Source organism: Dromaius novaehollandiae, chromosome 5 (genome assembly GCF_036370855.1).
Source record: "Dromaius novaehollandiae isolate bDroNov1 chromosome 5, bDroNov1.hap1, whole genome shotgun sequence".
Classification (NCBI taxonomy): Eukaryota; Metazoa; Chordata; class Aves; order Casuariiformes; family Dromaiidae; genus Dromaius; species Dromaius novaehollandiae.
Genome location: NC_088102.1, coordinates 39,078,147 through 39,092,374, shown reverse-complemented (window position 1 = coordinate 39,092,374; position 14,228 = coordinate 39,078,147). Strand labels below are relative to the sequence as shown.

The 14,228-nt window shown below is 48.2% G+C and overlaps 1 protein-coding gene across 3 annotated transcripts in view; it reads right to left on the bottom strand.

Moving 5' to 3' along the window:
- The window catches only part of GALNT16 (polypeptide N-acetylgalactosaminyltransferase 16), a 72,436-nt gene extending 60,807 nt beyond the window's left edge, over positions 1-11,629 (bottom strand). For 2 of the 3 annotated variants that reach the window (XM_064512508.1, XM_026095767.2), the window contains exon 1: positions 11,190-11,628. In XM_064512508.1, the coding sequence (XP_064368578.1) occupies positions 11,190-11,390 (201 nt within the window). In that variant the 5' untranslated portion in view covers positions 11,391-11,628. Of the gene's footprint in view, positions 1-11,189 lie in introns of all 3 variants that reach the window. The other variant, XM_064512509.1, reaches the window with a different exon arrangement.
- Between the last annotated feature and the right edge of the window lie 2,599 nt (positions 11,630-14,228).

The following is a 14,228-nucleotide window of genomic DNA, read 5'->3' as shown; positions in this document are numbered from 1 at the left end:
ATTTCCAGATGAGCCCTACATCATAAGCATATAGTAAAGAAAAATGTCTTTGCACCCTACGCTTCATGCTTCTCAGTCATGGTGAGCACCACGGAAATCCCTCCAAGTTTATGTCAGCCAGCCCAGCTAACCAAGGGGCATATTGCTTTTCACCTGCACATTCTCAGAAATGCACCAAATCGGTTTAATTAAAAGCTGTGAAATTTTTTTCAACTATCAGTTTGAGAAATACACAGTGATGAGTCTTTAGGTCAATAATGAGAACTTACTAAAGCATCATATAAATGCTTTTCTCTCTGTCAGATTCAGTGCATGTCCAGAGGACAAATAGCTGAACTATCCTCTAAATGACATCCAAGACATTCCCCCACAGCTCTTTTTTGCCATGTACTTTGGGAATGCTGGAGGTATCAAAGCAGCAGAGGAATTGCAAATAGTCCTTCTGGAACCCCAGCCTTCTGGAGTGCCTGTACACCCCGAACAACAGTAGAGGATTTTCCACTCACCTTTTCCAGGACCAAAGTTATTTAGCTAATGAGCAGCTTCAAAAAGAAAGAAGCTTCATTTGGCTCATCAGCGTTTCCAGTCTTATGACCATTTTTTCTCAAGTAACTCAAAATAACACATTTCTGCTTACAATGAAGAGCCATTCTGAAGCATGAACTCTGTTCTAATCCCATAAAGATACAAGGAAACATTCAAGAAGAAAGAACAAGTATATGGCAAACAGGACAGGTTCCTCTAGAGGCTTAGAGTTACCTGTGGCTGTCGGGAGCCCTCTTGAGGTGGCATATTGCTGCTGCCCAAGAAAAGAATAAGGCACATTCCTCCTCACCTGTCAGAGCAAGAGAGAGGGTGTCTCTAGACTGTCTTGCAGCACAGGTACAGGTTATAAACTGTACTCAGGTAGAGACTGCAACTCAAGGCCTTCATGCTTTATAGGCGAGTTTACCCTACTTACATTACAGATTTATTAGCAACAAAGGTACGAATACAGTGGGGGTAAATGCCCATTCATCCATTTGTACCTTTGGATCATCCAGCAGATTTTGTCCCTATTGCTATAGACTAAATTAGTTACTACTTCTTGGCACAAAAATGGGAGGTGCAATACCTGGATTTGGATGTACTACATTCAGACTCTTATTTTGAATGACAACGCGTATGAATAGCTGAGTTCATCCTTGTAAAATTCTACTTCTACCAAAGTAAATGTTCATCTGTGTGCTTGCATTTAACCATTAATAACTTGTGGAGAAAAGGCCATAAGCCCAATCAGATGGTATTACCCTTTATAACTTGTGTCATCTGTCACCAGACAGGAATGTAGGTGTTCAAGCATGCAGGCATTTACATTGCTGTTATCTATCTGGTTAGAGAACTTGGTAGCAAGACAGCAAACAAGTATGCACTGCAAAGGCCAGGACTGCATGCTCAGATGGAAACATTCATTTTTTCTACAGAGCGTGATCTTTAGGCTGTCTTCAATGTATTTTTCCCCCAACAAGAACAAATCACACAGGCTATTGGTCTGAGCACAGAACTAGAACCCAGGCATTGGTTATGGATGTCACTTTACATTAAAAACAACATAACATGAGAAACTTTACTTTACCCTGATAAAGTCAAGAAAGAATTTAGCCCACAGTGACTAGAGTTAAGACCAAAGAAGCACTATCCCTATGGAGCCACACAGACATGCTAGTCATGACCATAACCAGCTAACAAGCATTTGAGGACCATTCAGTGTTAGGGCTAAGGTAGAAGAGATTGAAATCCAATTCCCAGCTCACAGAATTCACGTGTGAGCTCAGGAAATGCCCTGGGATTCATTTCCATTCAGTGCAGAGGGCAGTCTAATTTAATGAAATGTAGGGCTGTTAAGCGGTAACTGGTTGACCGATTAACATTTTCACATAAAGGGATCATTTATAAGCTTTCCTATCCTGTCCCACAGACAGCCTGAAGCAGCTTGTTCTTAAACACTTCTTCCACAAAATGATCAGCAGCGGAAGCACACACCAAAACCTGAGCCGACACTAGGTACAACTGAAGGGATAGAAAATTCCTGAGCTCCCTATACACAGCCACTAGCAGAATTTATTCCCCCAAGCTGTCTCAGCACTTTTAGGTGATTCTAAATGCCAAATTAGGTTTTAGGTAGCCAGCTTATAACCAACCACATAGAAATTATTGGGGTGGGGGAAGGGGTGGCACGGGTCCAAAGCAATTACCAAGACAAAATGCAAAATCCTAACAAGAATGAAGTAAGGCCAGTTAAAATAGCAATGTTGATAGGGCAGACTGGATTTTCATGATCTCTGGGCAGCAGCTTGAATTCAGTATTGAGTTCTTTGAATTCACATTAGTACACAGTTAATATCCAGGCTGTCTTGACTTTATTGGTATTTTAATCAGAGTTAATTACCAGAGGTTAGCAGATCTGAATAACAAACATACTTTTTTTCCCTCCTTTCAGCAAGGATTTAATCTCTGCTCTATATCAGGGATATAGGGGGAAGAATGCTTTCTTTCTCTAACCCTATGTCTGACTCATCTATGGAGATTTTAAACTGCCTGGGACAGATGCTGTCTTTTATATTCACATTTAACCTTGTGCAGAAGAGCCCCCAGCCCAGATACCAAAATGCCCCTTTGAAGAGGGAGCTACAGACTACCATGAGGTACCCAGCAATGCAGGCTGTACAGGAGGTCTGTCTTAGAGCAAGACACAAGAGATCTTAGGCTGCCTAACTTTGATGGTGCAAATCGCTTAGAAAAAGATGGCAAGGTGACTAGTAACTCCAGGCAGGTTTGCAGCAGCCCCTAACAATTTATCATTCAGCAAGTTTTCCTGCTTCATTCTCCTGACATACACGAGGTCTTTGGTCCCAGAACAGACAACCTGCAGACAGGCAGAATCTGCTACCAGGACGCATGCCCAGCTGTGAGCCAGGCTGCAAACTTCCCCTGGGCATACAGGGAGGCACAGTCACAGGGAAGAGGCTGGCAGGCTCAGGAGCCTGCTGGTTTCCCATAGTAGAGGGCTTCTCTCCATGTCTTGCCTTTGGCAGCTGAAATCTTGATGCACTTCACCCAACCCTTGCCAAGCAGTCTCAGGTAACTGGCTTGTGTCACCCCCATACCTACTTTGTACGGATTGTAGGGGGACCAAGTCCACTGCAGGTTAACCAACAACTGGCATCCCTAAGGGCCAGCTACCAACTGATATGTGATGACCAAAATGAGTCTAGATTTACCCACATCACATGTTCCCATTGACAACAATATGGGAATTTACCTTGGGAAGAAAAATACTGGACTACTGATAACTTAAAGCAAATTCTGATCTAGATAAAAAATGCTTTCCACCGAGATTCAATTTCCCTACTGAAGACTGAAAAGATATGAATTCCTTTTTAAGCTTCAAAATGACCTTCTGGCAACATGCTTCATGGCCGTCCTTGCTGCACAGACTAGTAAGACCACACTTAAAACTTCACACAAAGCTGGCAAGTCAAATATAGCAGTGGGAGACATTTCTAGTGGAATTATAAAAGCATTTACAGAAAGCTAGACCAGAAAATTGATGATGTAATGTGGATCCTCAAAATTTAATTGATCTTAATGAATCTGTCATAATTTAGCATATTCCTGGACATCTAATTAATGCTGTGTGCTGTGGCATTATTTCCTAATTCCTCAGTTTCACTGCTATATAAATCAAGGAGTTCAAATGGTCATTTTGCACACCCCAAAAATCAGTGTTTCACACTAAGTTTAGATGCTACACTTTTAAATTCTGCTGAAGTACAACTTAAGCAGCTGGGTAGATCTGTGTGTTATGTTTTCTGAACTTGTAACCCACAGACAGCATCAAAGTTTCTTTTGTGCACTCATGTCCTGGGGAACCAGAATACCACCTTAGAGGACTTCTAACTTACAGCAGGCACAGAAGAAGGGGAGGGGGATGCCTTCATACACACAGCTGCCTTTGAGCACCCCCCTCTCCTGCAGCTGCTCTGCACAGCACTGCCCGCCAGCACTGGCAGGATCCTGCCCCGACCGACTGCCGTGTGTCCCCCCTCCTGTACATCACGCAAGCAGGGTATGAATTAGCACAAGCATGGCAGGGAGCTGCCACAGCCCAGCAGGTCACAGAACAGCCCGTGCAGATCCTGTAAGAAGAATTTGGAGACAAGAAAGGTGAGGGAGAATTTTCTCACCCTTCTTCAGAGCTTGCAGTGATGCTAATACCTATTTTTCCATTCCTGCCCCTTCTTTATGATGTCTCTTAGGAGACATTGGGGAAAGCAGAAGAAATATATAGAGCACTCAAACCTCCTTTAAGCTCAATGCGACAATTATAATCCTCTAACTAAAAGGAAAGAAAAGGGAAAAATAAGATGGGCTATGACAGAAAGGACTAAATCCCTCTTAACTAGGACACCAAGATTTAAAGGGCTCAGCTCTGCGCACATCATACGCCTCAAACCAGGTCCACTCAATATTTGCTGTCCCTGCAAATTCTTCAATGAGTGAGCACAAGCAAGAGCTCATAAGACCTACTGCCCTGAGGATGCTGGCAAGAGGCAGGCAGACTAAACAGCCACAGCATTGCCAAAGTGAGGCTAATGAGTCTAAAAAACAGGGCCGCAGGAGCACTCAGGTAGCCCCACTGACTTGCAGAAAGCAAGGTACAGCAAAGATCAGAGCTCTACCAACCACACAGGCCAGTGCTGCAAAACCCAAGGGTAAAAAGGCAAAGAATAAAAATATATATAAATATGTATTTTTATATTTTATATACACACACATATATATGTATATCTTTTATATATAAATACACATATAAAGAGTTGTTTCTGTATTAGTCCTGCCAAGCACAATCATTTTTAACTTCCCACCATGTTTCCCTTCAACTCATAGTACATCTTACCAGAAGTTGAGACTTCGGGCCCAATAAAATTAATGAAAAATAATCTACTAATTAATAATTATTTTTAGTAATATTGTAAGCTTAAGCAATGCAAGTGGACCAGCAGATTTTCCCTACTACCTGATGTTAGTCTGCTCTGCACTGTAAGGACAGTGTTGCTTACTTTAACTTTAAACCACCTCCTCTTGGCTTGCCTAGTACTGTTGCATGAAATCTGTGTTTAAGAACTTGATCAGAGCCAGTAGTCCAGCCCCCCAAATTAAATCACTTTCACACTTGGCCAAAGGGACCTTGTGCTCTACTCTGTGGAAACCACAGGGAACTGGTAAGCTACCTGCTAAGAGTCAGACTGAAGGAAACAGGGGCTTCTCCCCACTGCTAGAGGCTGCTGAAGTGAGCTGTGGCATCTCATTAAATATTAGGCCCTCTCTGCAAAGGGCAGCAGGACATGAACTAAAACCTGCACTTCATGAGTCTGACAAGATGTCAAATGCAGGGAACCTGTGCTCTTTCTCTAGTTGTTCTGTTTCATTTATTCAGGGTCCACCTCCATTCCCAGAGTTGTATCCCTGAGGCTGAGAAGAGCTGCCTCCAGGCAGCGCACATCCTGAGGGAGCCCTGGGGGATAGATGTCTCCGAAAAATGAGATCACCTGTTGATCCATAAAGGCTGCAGCTTGTCCCGGTTGAGTGAAATACCATCCTCTGAAAGCTGCAGACAGGGCAAAAGTGATGAAGAGCTGGGAATTAAACTGTTCGATGGGACAGATGAACGATGAATGTCAGCTGGCACCTGCTTTGTGCAATTCATGGGCACCTGCATCCAAAGTGTAACAAGCCCAAGGGTTACAGGTGCAGCAGGAAAACAAATGTACACACATTTTTCCCCCTGAAAGTGTCCTAGAGCAAGTACAGTGTTTGGCAAAATTAGTTTAATCTACTGTGGTCTGAAGAGCATGTGTCAACATGCTCTTGTATGGCGGCAAATACAGGCATGGCTAAGGTTGCTAGCTTGGCTACTCAGAGAAGCAAGTAAAATCCAGCCAGGCTACTCAGAGAAGCAAGTAAAACCCAGCCACTGCTAGTCTTCTGACTAAACAAAAAGGAGGAAGAAAACAAACAAAAAACCTAAACAATTAAGATCTTTCCTCCTCAACTTACCTACACCTAGAGGAATCTCCCTTTCCCAGCATGTCCCTGAAGAGCCTCCTACTAGCTGTCTCACAAGAGGCGGGTGATGCTCAGTTCAGTAACATTTGCAGAGCATTTAGAAATCCTTTGGTACAAGGGAAAAAGATGCCTTGATCTTATCTCCTTGGTGTTCAAGGGGCTGAACGCAGAGATAGCAAGCAGCAGCAAAAGCTGAAACCAGGAAATGTGAGTCAGTATTACAATATAGGATCTTTCAGCTGCCAGATAGTCTCTAGTGGGATCACAGAGATGCTGCACAGGTCTCTAAAGTTGGTCAGACAACAGTAACAGGCAAGATACCTGCTCTGAACAGCAGTCAGGCACCAGCCTAACAAGATTCAGAGCATTCATCTAACAATCTCTTCCATCTCCCTCTCCCATTAATATTGCTTTCGTACCACCCTAAAAATGTCGGCAACCTGGAGAAGCCCTCAGGCAGCCCTACATGCAGCTTTTGACTGGAAAATGGGAGCAAATACCTGCATCTTCACCACAAACACTGCCAGCCAACAGCAAAACTCCTCTTTCAAGACTACATACCAGCCACCCTTCTGACTAACAAGCTTTCACTGTACAACAGTGTTGGCCTTAATGTCTTCAATGGGACATAAATATACTGGGCACATTTCCCACTCTGCAATCTTTTGAGGGGGGAACGACAGAGTCCTGGGCTCTATCCATCAGCTCTGTGCTAAAGCAGACAAGCAGCAAATTAACCATTTGTACATTGTATGGAAATGATGCCAAAACCCCTCCAAATATGCATTTTAGATGTTCTGCCTCAGGGAAGCTTCCCAGGAGCAGAAGGCAACTTGTGCCAGGGAGGGAGAAAAGAGTGCAGGGAAGAAGCCCATCCTTCAGAAGTGCCCAACGGGGCTCTAAGGGAAGGCACATGACCAAACTGCCAGAAGTCCAAGGACTGCTCCTAATTTATATGAAGCTGTAGTGCTTAAGAGAAAAAACTCCTTTCCTAGAACTGTGATATTTGCTTGCATTTCTGCCTTCCTTGGAGGATCAAGCAGGAAGTGCCCACAGGCTCAGATCACCCGTGGTTCAGTCCTGCAGTTCGTCAGGTTTCTGTATTTTTATTTTAAGGGCCCATAGGATGTGTTTGGGGAGACACTTGCCATACAGATCAAAATATGTCATAAAGAGGCAAAGGATGTTATTGCCAGAGCACAGGCATCAACTCCTCTTCTGCAGACAGGCAGGGAGGTGGCACCACCGCCCTCCAGCCGAGAAGGGCTGCAGGCAAGTAGCTTTGCTAGTGCTTGCCATAGCTGAACTGAGCAGTATGTTAACTTCATTTCTGGGAGAGAGGGGGAGAGAGAGAGAGAAAGAAATCCTGATTTGATAGGATTCACTGGGAAGGTCAGTCATGAAGAGGCCAGATTTGAACATTTCTGGATATAAAACAGGGATCCAAAGAGTCACATGGGCTATTTCTGGAACACTGATCTCTGAAGCCACTGACACCTTCCTCCCCCCATCTTTAAACATTCACAAACATTTCCCTTGCAGACTAAGAGTCAGACAACCAGATTTTAACTTTAAACCTCTGCAGATAAATGAGGTCAATAAACTGGTTTGATATCAAAAGACTTTCAATCAACTATCGTTTTTAAACTGAAGTGATTTTTATTCTTCACATCAAGAGAGATTAAGAAAACCACAACTCAATTCAAGCCTAAAAGGCATTTCAATTTTTAAAAACTGTGCAATTCACCTTAATTTGCACAGGACTTGAAATGTTACAGCCTAGATGCAAGGGCAGAACTCTGACTCACTCACCCAAAAGACAAGATTTTTTTTTTTCCCCAGACAGAAAAGCAGCCAATTTTTTTAAAAAATGCAGAGATATTTTTCCAGAGAATAAGTCACATGAGTTACCCTTATTTGCAGATGAGTCCAAACCTAAACTCCAAGATCATCAGTCACGCAGAGCAGAGGAAACCAAAGGCTAGAGCAGAAAGTGCAGCTTGCCTTAGAGGCTCTGCGGAAGGCCAAGGGACTCGAGAGCATTCAGAGCATATACACACCAACTCTTACACAATACTGCCATTAGTCATTAAGTCAAGTAATTAAACTTCTCAATTAAATAAATCGGGGTTGAAGGCTGTGTGTGGTGAAAGGACAGCCATTCCTCTAGGTTAATCATTTCTCCAGCAGGGCAGTTGAAATGGCACATTTCTACCCTGGACGGGGAGAGGGAGGCAGGCAGTATCCCAGCCTACACGACAAGCATCCAGGAGCGGGAGCGAGGACGGATGCCGAGGACTGCCACGCATCGCAAAAGCCACTGCTGACAACTCCACGGACCCGCGCTGTGCCCAGGCACCCACAGGCCCTGCAGACGGAGGTAGCCAGCGGGTGCCAGCGATGCAGCCCCCGACAGCAACTGCCCCAGCCCCAGGCTAGCCGCCAGCCTCGCTCCAGGGGGCTCAGGGAGTGCCGTCCCCAGCGCCTCCGCTGCCTCCCCAGCTCCCCACACACTTTTCCGCCCCACGCTCGCTCCGCAGTCAGTCCTCTGCTCCCACGCAGGCAGACAGCCACAGACAGGACGGCTGGTCATTCGTGTCCCATCACAGCGAAGTCCGCCATGCTCCCTCCCCGGTGGATAGCAAAGTCGCTGCCGATGGTTACAGCAGCAGGAGTCTGGCACGTTACCAGCTCGCCTCTCACAGCAGCCCACCAGCCCCTTGGGAAACTGTGCCCCACATGCGCAGGGGGAAGCCTGGCCGCTGCAAGCCCCTGCTGTTTCCAGTCTTCAGGCAGAGATCACCGTGGGTCAGGGTACGGTATTCGCACTGTGCACAGCGCCGTGCTGCATCAGGGCATCAGAGGAACCACCTTCACCCCAGCCATCAGCCACCGCCTGCCACGGGGGCCCGGGACCCACCCGGAGCGGGGTCTGGCAGACCGTGGGGCCTCCACTACAGAGGGGGCAGGGGAGGCAAAGGATGATTATTTTTCTCTGCTAACGGATTTAGGGCGTGGGCCAAAACCGGGATGTTTTACAGCATTGAGTGAGTAGGACCAGATTTAGCACAACAGCTATACAGCACTCTAGCTTATAATGACAGGCTTTGTGGCTAGCTGCGAGTGCATGCTGCCCCCCCCCCCAAGACAGCATCAATATAACAACACTCGGCACTTCCACAGCATCCTCATCCTGAGGATTTTAAGGTGCTTAGCAGACATGGATTCATGAAACCTCACAACCCCTCTGAGAGGGAACAAAGTAAATGCTATAAAAAAAAAAATCAGAAAGGATAAGCAGGGGAATGGAGAAATAAAACAGCCAGAGCAGCACTTTCAAGCACACAAGAAATCAGGGGCTCAGTGGCAGCTTTCCCCATGGTAAGGTCGAAACCAACAGACTGCAGTGCTCCAAACCCTCGCTTTCCTCAACTTCGCCTGGCCGGCCGAGAACTTCTCCCAGCGTGCCCGGGAGGGCCTGCGCGAGCACCAGTGCTTGTACAGAGCTCCCTGCCTGGGAGGCACTGCAGTCATTTCCACAATCCTGCTCTGGGGAGGGTCTCACAGCAGAGCAGTCCCAACTGTCACCAGCCCAGAGGCCATAACCAGTGGCAAGTAACGTCCTTGCTCTCCCCAAGAGCCTCGGACTCTGCAGCTGCAAGTGATGCCCTGAGCAGAAGGATTTCCACCGCACTGCCCAAGGGCTCGGGCTGCTCTAACAGCATTTTCCAAACCTTCCTGGGTTCTTCCTAAATCCCCTTCCCCACCCCTACTTTAAAGGCAAAGAAAATGGAGACTCAGGCTAAAATTCACAGCACCAATCCAGGAGGGAAGCGGGGAGCCCCGGCGCCTGGCCCCTGCTCCAACTCTGACCAGGCTGCTGCTTTTGTTCACTTCCATCTGTGTGCAGCCAGCTGATAAATGGATTTGCAGCCAAACACAAACAGTGACATGCAGTGCAATTCCCCGACTGCTTGAGCTGGGTCACTCCTGGGAATGGCCTTGCTGGGTCACTTTAACCCCAGGGGCTGGTTTATTTTTTAATGAAGCTATTGCCTAGAGTTGGGGGAGCTTTATTGTTCCAATTACCTTGCAGGCTGAAGGAGGACAAATGTCCCCCATGGACCGAGCAGAAAGGTTCCTGCCATCCTCCTTAAGTCAGGAGCTTGATAACACCATATGAAGCCCACGGGTAACCCAGGGAGTGCAGGGCTTTGAAAGCAAATTTGAAACAGTGCAAACAGACAACACGCACGGAGTACTGCTAACACTGCTCAGGTCAGTGGAGAGCTCCTGAGGCCCCCACCTCCCACCCTGCCCAAACCCAAGCCTCAGCCTGACTTGCAGACTGCCCTCTCCAGCTTCAGACAGCCAAAACTCGGGAGCTCAGCCCTGGCTGCCTATTTGGGAGCAAAGCAAAGGGAGAAGATGCAGAGGCCAGTAACTAGGCACACGGTCCCCCTGCAGCAACGGCTGCTTCCATCTCCCCCCACCGAGCCCCGATTCACAGAGCCCAGCAAGCAGGAGTAGTGGGTTGCTAGAGGATGCAGCTCTTTCGTGTGTTGCCAGGAAAAGAAATCGTGCATTATTTTATTTTTATTTATATATATACACACACACGTACTTCTTACACAAACCAAAACCTTCCAGCTGTTTCATCCACCCTTTTACTCAGCCAAGAAGGGCAGCCTGCTCTCAACCACAGAAGCAAAGCCTGGGCAAGCCAGTTGAGACAACTTGCAAGTACTTTACACACAACATTACTCTATTCCCTTGAGAGCTGCCGATCCTGCTCCCCAACTGTAACCGCTGCCATGGTTACAAGCAAAAATGCTGAAATAAATACAAAGAAATCTAAATGCAAATCTAACTCCTCCTCTCTGTTTCCTTCTCTCCCCCTTCACCCCATTCATTCATCACCCCCCAACCCCGATCTCCTGACAAACTAGGATTAATGTTCCCATAAGCATCTCTCCCTGCGGCGACACTGACAGCAGCAACAGCAAGCGAGCCCTGGTCCCCGAAACAACAATCGCGGAGGAATTAAAACGAAACATGCTCTGCGGTCATGTCTCACTCACAATGAGGGGGATGGTCCTGTCTTCCCGGTGGATCTCCAGCCGCCCGGCTGGTCTCTGCCCGTTCCTGGTGCTGCTGCTGCTGCTGGGGGATCTGCTGGATGCTGCTGAATGGGGCTTGTTGTCCTGCCATAAGTAATAGAAAGTGCCCAGGATCCAGGCGACGGTGAGGATGGCGATGGCATTAGCCCTGATCCGCCTCATCCCGAGAGCCCCAGCGGCGCCTGGGAACGCCGGCTCAGCTGGCAGCGGAGGTTTCCAGGGGAGGCGAGAGCGGGAGCGAGCGCAGGAAGGAGGGGAGAGGCGGCGGCGGCGGCGTGGTGAGAGGATTCTCCCCCTCGCTCGGCGAGCTGGCTGGGCTCGCAGGCACAGCTGTTTGCGTTAGCTCTCGCCTCGGCTCAGTCCTGCAGAGCAGGGAAGCAGAGCCCAAGCTGCAGGGTCCTAACGCCTCGCGCGCCTGCCGGGCGCCCATCTGCCCAGGCCCCGCGGCTCTCCTGGGACCACGGCCCTGATCTGCTGGGGGGATTAAAGGGCTTTTGCACCTTCACAGTGACAGATCCCTCCTGACCTGCTTGGCAGAGGGCGGGCAGGGGCTTTGGTTTAGCTGTGGTGTTCCAGGAGCACAGGGGCTCAGGGTTAGTTAAAACCAAAAAAAAGGGGGCAGTGAGGAAGCAGGCTGCATATATAGGCACCAGTGGATGCACAACAGGCGTTTGAGAGAGGAGCCCAAAGGGAGAAGGGCTCCATCTCTGATATTGAGAGGTTTTCACTGCAAGCGAAAGGTTGGCAGCACAGGAGATCCTCCTTCCCCGAGCAGCTGGTCCAGCTGAAGTGAAGGAAGAGATGACCAACCTGGTGGAAATGGGTTTCCTCAGTGCCCGACATGGGCCACTGGTTACCTGCAGAGCTGCTGCAGCAGCAACTGAGCAACCACAGGCTCTGCCCCCCACAGGGCAGGGCTGCCCCGATGGGTGCCCCGGACACAGGCAACAAGACGGCTGGCCCTGCTGCCCGTGCCTAGTGCCCCCAGAGCTACATGGGACTCTTTTCCCTGAGGAGGCATCAAGGGTGGCAGCACAGAGAGGAGACCCTGGAGCCAGCCAGGCAACCACACGGATGGGATTCAGGCAACAGCTTTGTGGAGATGGGGCACATGGTCAGAGGCTGTGAAAATTCACAGAAGCAAGTCTCTTTGATGACTGTGGACCTGCCCAAGCATCGCCTCCAGTCACTGCCACTCACAACAACTCAAGAGCCAGCAGTCAAAAACAGCTATACAAACTGGGGGCATCCTGGACAAGTGCTGTAGCCACTGGCCCAGTGTCTTGAACACTGGGGGAGAAGTGGGGACAAGGGCAGGACAGTGATGATGTGATTCCACATTGCCGTGTTTTGCCAAAGCTGCAGCTATAAAAAAGCTCACCAAATCCAGCCCTGTAGGCACCTTAGGCAGCAGACCATCTAGCTTATGAATACAAATTGCACAGCACAGAGTCCAAGAGCATGAGCAAAGTGACCCACTGAAGGAGCTTGGGGCAGGAAGGGGGAAGATTAAGCTTATTTGTGCAACTAGGATTTAAGAAATTGTGAGTACAGAAACATAGGTACCGAAATAACTTTGCCAGTGGGAAGTCACATGCCTGGAGAACGTGGGTACCTCCAAGGCACACAAGCAAAGGAGCAAAGCATTTTTAATTAAAAAGTGTGTAAAATGGCAGCTGGGCTTCTAACCCCCTTTTTGCCTGACTACCTCCTGGCCTAATCCCGCTACACGTAATTACAACCTGCTCTCCTGAATTCCCCCTTCAGGTTCAGGATGCCAGCTGTAAGCTGGTAAAGCACTGCACAGTACCAGATTCCTCTATCAGACACGTACCGTGCTACCACTTGGGGCAGAAAGCTGCTGCTAGGGCATGCACTGGCAGGAGACCACCACCTCCAGGGCTGCTGCGGGCACAGGGCCCAGCGCACGCTCACTGGCACCCAGCATGGGCTCCACAACATTATTAACATCCCTGCAAAGCATGCTGCCCTGGTAATGCGGAAAGGTGTTACAGAGCACCATAACCTGTGCGAGGCACCGTTCCCAGTAGCAGACTGACCACCCACAACCTCACAGGCCAGTTGATCAGAGCCAGCGGGAAGGGAATTCCTCTGTGACACACAAGGGAAATACATCAAGTCTGCCAAGGGATTAACAAACACCTAACTACTCCAACTTGCATGGTGCATGTCTCTGTCCCAGCAGCTTGAGTGAAATGTGAAAGCTGTGCTCCCATCGCCTCCAGCCCCCACTTCTTCCACAGTCGCATAGAAAAAGGTGCTGCTCTCCTACCACGCAGGTTCACACTAGGCAGCTCTTCAGCACAAGTTGCAGCGGGACATAGAGGTAAACAAGCAGAAGAGCTTTTCATCCAGAAAAAGAAAAAATGTGAGAGAGAGTTGTGCTTTTGTCCTGTGACAGCACGGCCAGCTCATATATTGTCTCCCCTTTCACTGCTGTACAGATACCAGGCATTTCTCAATTCCTTCTTGGTCTTTTATCACCACCCTGTGAGATTCACTACAGAAAAGCAGGTCACTCAAACCCCAGTAGAGGTGCGTCTGAAACAGAAGAATTCCCTCTGACCCAACGCAACTAAACAGATCATGTTCTGTGGCGTTTTCTGCAGTGCTCCCACAACAGCCATTCATTTACTTCCTCGGTTGCCCTCCCTGCTAACTCACCCTACATGCTGCTTTCCTCTCTCAATTGCCTCCACACATTTCATCACTTTCAGTTCTCCTGATCGTGAATCCTGCCCCACAACCATCTTTCAGCCAAACATCTAACAGTTGAGAAATCTATAAGGTCACACCAGCATGTCCCCTTTTTTGCTCAGAAGAAACCCAACTCCCTGATTCTTCATCATTCAGAGTCTTCAGAGGTCACACCATTTTAGTTACTGTTCCCTTTTTAGGGGACCACCACCTTCTGGGCAAAGATGCCTGGCACTTTATTCCCTCTGCAGGACAAGGGCCACAGAAGCCCTATACTTTTTG